This window comes from Cydia pomonella, unplaced genomic scaffold, assembly GCF_033807575.1.
Source record: "Cydia pomonella isolate Wapato2018A unplaced genomic scaffold, ilCydPomo1 PGA_scaffold_59, whole genome shotgun sequence".
In the NCBI taxonomy this organism is placed as follows: domain Eukaryota; kingdom Metazoa; phylum Arthropoda; class Insecta; order Lepidoptera; family Tortricidae; genus Cydia; species Cydia pomonella.
The window spans coordinates 133211-140893 of record NW_026907892.1 but is presented as its reverse complement, the minus strand read 5'-3'; the positions used below and the strand labels follow the sequence as shown (position 1 = coordinate 140893).

General features: G+C 38.6%; 1 protein-coding gene across 1 annotated transcript; it reads left to right on the top strand.

The window, feature by feature from the left end:
• Window positions 1-506: 506 nt before the first annotated feature.
• On the top strand, window positions 507-2869 carry LOC133534131 (uncharacterized). The gene is made up of 2 exons (XM_061873219.1): window positions 507-1702; window positions 2737-2869. The coding sequence occupies exons 1-2, from the start codon at window positions 507-509 to the stop codon at window positions 2867-2869; spliced, it is 1329 nt and encodes a 442-aa protein (XP_061729203.1).
• Window positions 2870-7683: the final 4814 nt, after the last annotated feature.

Sequence of the window (7683 nt, the reverse complement as noted above, 5' to 3'; positions counted from 1 at the left end):
CCTACGGCGGGGTGGCAGAGGTTGTTGCGTAATGAGCCGGTGTGCGAGCGTACTTTGTTTGATTTCGCGTTTGAGGCTTAGCCGGTGGCATGTGACGCTGACATAATCCACCGACTCGCTGCCTCTTAGGTTGAATCAGCAGAGTCATGCGAGCTTACAGTGCTATTTTGTTTCAACATCGCCTCCCCCTTGTAGTCTCTCCTTCCTCGTACTTGCTGCAGGATCTGCTGGCTGGAGTTACCCCAAGTATCAGTATCAGTAAGTATCAGTCGAGTCCTTCGCAGATTTTGTCGCTTGATGATTCTATAAAAAAAATTTGGGAATTAGAAAACGTTAGTTCTCCGACTAAACCTTTCGTATCTGAGAAGGACAAACGCTGCGAGGACTATTTTCTTTAAAAATACTATCGCAATGAAGAAGGCAGGTTCGTAGTTCCACTACCATTTGTCGACCCCGCGAACAAACCTACCTTCCTCAATTCGCGTGAAATTGCTCTCAAGCGGTTCATGTCGTTGGAACGCAAGTTGAACTCCAACCCCAAGTTCAAAAGGGCGTATGTGGAATTTATGGATGACTATGAGGCTCGTGGTCACTTGGAAGAAGTGGAACCTCCTTCCACAAGTAAAGGCCACTTCTATTACATACCTCACCATGGAATTCTGCGCGATTCCGTCACCACTCCTCTTCGCGTGGTTTTCGACGCAAGCGCTAAGGACGCCAACGAGGTGTCTTTGAACGCTACTCTTCTCGCTGGGCCCAAGTTTCAGACCAACATCTTCGATCTGCTCACACGTTTTCGCTGGCATGCCGTCGTCTTCACAGGTGACGTGAAACAGATGTACAGGCAGATCCTGGTCTCTGATGAAGACGCTGAATTTCAGCGCATTTTGTGGCGCCCTTCTGCTGTCGGTCCTGTGCGCGACTACCGTCTTAAAACGGTAACCTACGGGGTTTCTGCTGCGCCATTCCAAGCTCTTCGTACAATGGCTCAACTTGCCAGTGATTCTGCAGCCGCATACCCAAGTGGTTCAACTGTTCTCGCTCGTGACATCTACGTCGACGACGTCGTCACCGGAGCGGATTCTGTCGAGCAGGCGCGTCTACTTCAGGTGAACCTTACGAAAATATTGTCGTCGGGGGGTTTCCACCTCAGGAAGTGGACCTCCAATATTAGTGAGTTCTTGGAGAGTCTTCCGTCTTCTGATCTGTACTCGGAAGACTTAAAACATTTCGAAGAAATGACTGACATTTCTCTAAAGATATTGGGCTTGCTATGGCAACCTCAATCAGATTCTTTCCGGTTTCGTGTCGCCGCTGCTCCTAACGGTCGGTGCACCAAGCGCACCATTCTGTCGGAGATAGCTAGAATCTTCGATCCATTAGGTTTCCTCTCGCCTGTAACATTTCTCGCCAAGTATCTGATGCAATTGCTTTGGGTTTCGGGCGTTTCCTGGGATGGAGATGTCCCGGAAAGCATCAGGCTGGAATGGCAAGAATTCAAAACTCAACTCTCGTCGCTGAGTGCTGTAGCTGTGCCACGCCGTTTAGTCGGGAAATTCGACGAGCTACATCTCCACGGATTTTGTGACGCGTCAGAACGTGGCTTCTGTGCCGTAATCTATTGCCGTACAGTAACTGAGGAGGGTGACGTCGACGTCCAGCTGGTGTGTGCTAAGTCCAAGGTCGCGCCATTACGTAAATTGTCAGTGCCGCGTCTCGAATTGCTCGCAGCGGTTCTGCTGTCTGACTTGATGGCTTCGGTCGTGGAGGCTTTGAACTTATCTGTCTTTTCTAACCGTAAGATGAATGCAAAAAGAAATATGTTTACAGATATTGGTAATAATTTTATATTATTGGTGATTTTTAAAAAGCGACAAAGTATTAGTTACCTTCATTTTATTTATTTTTTCGGGAATAACATGCGTGTCATTGAGTTTATGTAGCAGCCGAGTCTCGGCATGGTCACAGTCCGTCCGGTATACATCGACGATGTCGCTCCACTGCAGATGTTTCCTGCGAATCTTATATTTTTATTTAAGAAATTATTTCGTATTCCCTTGATTAGGTGAGGTGGATCATAAATAATAATTATGTCGTGGCCTTTGAGTGTTATGATATTATCTGAAAACATGAAAAAAAAAACAATATTTGGTAAGTGAATTCAAGCAAGTAATTTGGTAAGTGAGACGGAGTGTTTACCATTTACCATCCATGCACCACTAATCACCTTGTTTTGTTTAAGTGTATCGGCAGATTTTATTTTATTGTATGTTTAAATACCCTCTATATTTTCAGTTCTTTCGCTAATTTCATGCAAAATAAATGTGTTTGTGTAGCTTTAAGTTCTCATGTAAGTGAATTGTCAAATTCTTAGTGAGAAATAAAGAATCTTAAACCTAAAGTAATAAAATTCAAAAGTTATGAATGTAACCTATAACTGTGCGAAGACTTAGTTATTCATAATTAGAATCGTTTGTTGCGATTTAATTAGATATAACAATTACATTAGAGAAACTCATGGCACCTGGTAGGGTATTGCAAGTAATTCTCCCATCAAGTTATTTAAAGTACATACCATACAGAGTACAGGTTGTACATAGTTGATGGATTGCAACAACATTGAGTCGATCCAATATACATAATAATATTAACAAAACAAAAAAACATCAATTAGCAAATTAAGGTTTTTTTCAAAATAATTAATGCAAACTTAACAATCTGATTTCCGGCTCTAAGCTGGTCGCCACGCGTCTCTTCCATGAGGCCCTTCAAGGCCGCCTGGAAGGCCTGGCCCTGGTCGCAGACCACCGCGACGGGCAGCAGGCCCGTGTCGATGACGGCACCAATAGGGAATGCAAACCGGTTTTAACCGAAACCGAAAAAACCGGTTAAAGCCGGTTTTTTGACGGAAACCCTAAACCGGGTTTTTAGAATTTGGAAAAACCGGTTTCGGTTTTATTCGGTTTTTTTTATTTACCTAAGTTGCATGTTTTATTATTCATTATAAGGGTATAAATCGGTCCTAAACCGGTTGAATCGACATCAAATCAAATAATGTGGTGTTGTGTTAGTTTGGTCATTTGTAACGCAAATGAATTTTTACGGTACAAAATACAAAAATACGAAAGATTTAAATAATATAAAGTACTGGCAGTGGCAGGACATCCGTGCTGGTGTACGAATTGTATAGTAGTACTTTTTAATAAAAATGGGTATAAAAGGTCTTACTTATAATTTTATTATGCGATGCGCTGTAGAAAAATTCCACGTAATCAATTATATCAATGGCAGCTTTAGAGTCTTTTGTTGGTTCGGTGATAACGACTTACCGACAACCTTTTTTGTCTCTTTCGCACTAATAGGAAAGGGTAGTTCAAACCCTAAAGAATGGAATTACTTGACTACTTGTGTTTGCCCAGTTTAAGCTAACACCATCAGTTTCTAATTGACTTTTCGAGAAGAAACACGTGACGTGAATAGGGTTGTTTCCATCTACAAATCTTAGGGCAGAATTGTATCCCAATAAATACTTTTGGATAAATATTGAATTTAAAATATCTTTTGGCACAGGTCACGTGACCAAACTCGAAACGTCTTTGAAGATTCTGATGACGTCACAACTCTCGGATTGACACTGTTGACAGTTAGGCGATAAACAACAAATGACAAATGTCAGTTGACAGTTCGTATCTTCTACGTGTGTATGAAGTTATGTGTCAAACCGTAAACTGTGACGTCACACAATTTTCAAAGAGCGTTTTTTGCGCGAAAGCATCTCTCAAAATATATTTTGTTAATTTAACATATTAAAAGCCGTTTTTAGTATAAAAGTTGCCTTTTAGGGCAACTTTTAGTTAATATAGAACGTAATACAAGCGTTTCAAAAAGTTGGAAACAACCCTATTATTGTTTTAGCTTGTTTCATTTATTTCCTACTTTACAAATCCATAATAACTTAGCAAATATTTTATAAAGGAAGGTAGTAACAGTAAACGAATTAACTACTTGAATATATACTAGAAGATAGCGAAAACCTTAGAGCAAGATTTCGGATTGGGCCATTTGATTTAAGACAAATAACATTAAATTATAAATTGATATTGTCATATATTTAAGAAAAAATGACCTATCCCAATCGGTGTCTAAACAACAAACCAAAAAATAATTTAATACAATTGGTTTGTTCCTATTCCTAGTTACAAATAACATTAAGTCATTTGACAATTCCCATACAATACAATTAAATAGTCAGATTTTCTGTCTTTAATTTCGTGATAAAATCGTGTATATACTATACTAGCATTCGTTTTTACACGTGAAGCAATCTTTTCTTTATTCCATGGCGATGAATTTAAGAATTGTTGATTCTAAAAACCGAAACCGGTTTTAACCGGTTTCGGTTTTTTTTTTTGTAAAACCGAAGAAAAAACCGGTTTTGAAAAACCTCCGTATTATAAATGAAACTACGGTTTTATATAGCGGAGAGCTATGAACGATCACATTTATTCTTGTAACGGTTAGACGGAAGTGACATACATGTCAAAGACAATTAACCATATGCAATACCAACATAGACAGTTTATTTGATGTTACTATACTTAAAATATACACATCTTAACACCCCAACTACAGCAAATAAACAAAGCTTTTATTTAGGAGTAAAAAAACTTATTTTATTAATATTCACTAACTCCCATAGCTTCTATACATTTATAATGTTTGATTGCACATAAAGCTTTTGTTAACACATCAGCAGGCATAGCAGTAGTTGGCAAATAATTTAAATTAATTATTTTATCATTTACTGCATCCTTCACAAAATGATACCGAATATCAATATGTTTACTTTTTCTATGACAACCATAATTTGCCACCAACTTCTGTGCACTCTGACTATCATTGAACAATGGTACAGTATAACAATCACTATTAATTTCATTTAGCAAAGCTCTGAGATACATAGCTTCTTTGCAAGCTTCTGCTATCGACATTAGCTCCGATTCCATACTAGACAAAGCGACTGTCCTCTGTTTCTTGCTAAGCCAGGAAACAGCTGAGCCTGACATTTGAAAACAAAAGCCACTGTAAGACCTCCGGTCTATAACATTACTAGCCCAATCGGCATCTACATATCCTTCAAGCTGAGCTTTTTCTTTTACATACTTTAAACAAAAGTTTTTAGTTTTGCTTAAATACCTAAGTATTCTCTTGGCATAATTCCAATGAACTTTAGTATAACATTTGTTAAATTGACTAAGAAAACTAACACTGAAAGATATATCAGGCCTAGTCATCACTGACAAATACATAAGGCCTCCAATAAGGTTTTGATATGGAATTTCTTTATCACAAATTTCTGATTTCTCTATACTTAATTTACATTCCATTGGAGTACTAGCCTCTTTACATTTAGACATATTAAATTTTTGTAACAAATTGTTTATATATTCTTCCTGGTCTAATTTAATAACATTTGCATTTTTATCGATTTTAACATGCATACCCAGGCATTGCTGAACTTGTCCTAAGTTTTTAATATTAAAATTAGAACTCAAAACAGAAACTAATTTGTCTGTCTCTTCTTTACTGTTTGAATAAACAAAGAAATCATCCACATATAATGCTATAATAATTTTCACATTATCATCCATTTTTGTAAACACACAAGGTTCTAATTTACATTTTTTAAATCCTAATTCACACAAACATTTTTCAACTCTTTTGTACCAAGACCGAGATGACTGTTTCAAGCCATAGATAGCTTTGTTAAGTTTAACAATCACCTTTTTCCTGTTAACATCACAAGATATATCTGGTTGATACATGTAAATGTCCTCTTTGAGGTAACCATTTAAAAATGCAGTTTTAACATCTAGATGTGTTACATCAAGGTTCAATTGCACAGACAAGGCAAATAGCAGTCTTAAAGTTGAATGTCTGACCACAGGTGAGAAGGTGTCCTCATAGTCTATTCCTGGCTTCTGGGTGAAGCCTTTAGCCACTAAACGCGCTCTGTAACGCACACTTTTATCACTGTTAACTTTGATTTTAAAAACCCACTTACACTGCACTAAGGTTTTACCTGAAGGTAACTGTTCCACCGGCACCCAAGCTTGATTTTCTTCGAATGCTTGCAACTCGTCCTGCATAGCCTCAATCCATTTATCCTTATCTGGCCTAGACAGGGCATCCTGAACAGACACAGGATCGCTGATGTAGTCAGGGTTTGATGAGGTGCACATGTTAGTAAATCCATAGTGCTCTGGTTGCCTCCGGACTCGTTTAGTTACTACTTCTGCTGTTGCAGACTCCTCTTCTGACTCCTCCTGCTGTAATGTATTGTCCAAATCAGATATTGCATTGTCATAATCAGACTCTACAGAAATGTTCAGATCTGAGTGATCAGGTTCACTCTTACTCATGACTGTCTCCTGCTTTTCTTCACAGGCAGTTTCCTGTTCCTGACAAGTATCCCCAACTGAAACTGATACTCTGCCATCTGAACAATCCTGACAAGTATCCCCAACTGAAACTGATACTCTGTCATTTGAACACTTCTTTTCAGTATCCTCATGTATATACACATCCCTACTTGTGCTTATACATTTTTTAATGGGATCATAAATTCTATATCCCTTGACGTTTTCTGGAAAACCAACTAGAATGGTTTTCCTTGACTTAGTGTCCCACTTAAGTCGCTTTTCCTTAGGAACATGAACCATAACCTGGCTGCCAAAAATCCGGACATGGCTTAAATCTGGCTTTGTATTAGTCCAGAGCTCAAACGGTGTCTTGTTATTTAATCCTGATGCGACTGATCTATTTTTAAGATAAACTGCAGTACTAGTGGCCTCTGCCCAAAATCTTTTATCTAAATTTGCATCAAATAACAAACAGCGAGCTCGTTCAACTACCGTACGTATAGTCCGTTCTGCCAATCCATTCTGTTCGGCCGTGTAGGGATTAGACTTTTGATGCACTATTCCTGCTTCCTTCAAATAAGTCTCAAACTCATGGCTACAGAACTCAAGTCCATTATCTGTCCTAAAAAACTGGATTTTCCTACCTTTCTGGTTTTCAACCATGGCTCTAAATTCTTTAAAAACATTTAAATGACTCACTTTTTGCTTTGAGAAAGTAAACAAATACCATACGACTATAATCGTCAACAAGAATCAGGAAATACCTTGATCCGCCAATTGAAGTAGTCTCCATTGGTCCACATACATCTCCATGCACTAACTCCAGTATCTGGCTGCTCCGTGTTCCTGTGTGACTAAATGGCAAGCGAGCCTGCTTCCCCTCACAACATACGGTGCACGTATTTTTGTTGATATCTGATTTGTCACTGTATGATATACCCGTAACTGCCCCTTCTCTCATCAAGTTTAATGACTTCATATTCAAATGTCCAGTTCTACGGTGCCAAACTTCACTACTTGCCGCCGAGCTTGACGTAAGTAAACAAAGTTTACTTTCATCCATAATCAATTTGTATACACCGTCGATTAAGTCCGCCACGGCCACAAGTTCTTTGTTTTTGTTATAAACAAAGCAGTTTATTTTCTTAAACTCCACTTTATTGCCATTCTCAACTAACTTGCTTACTGATATGAGATTCGTGCTAAGGTTAGGTACGCACAAAACGTTTTCCAATGTCACTTCGTATTTACATCTTGGAGT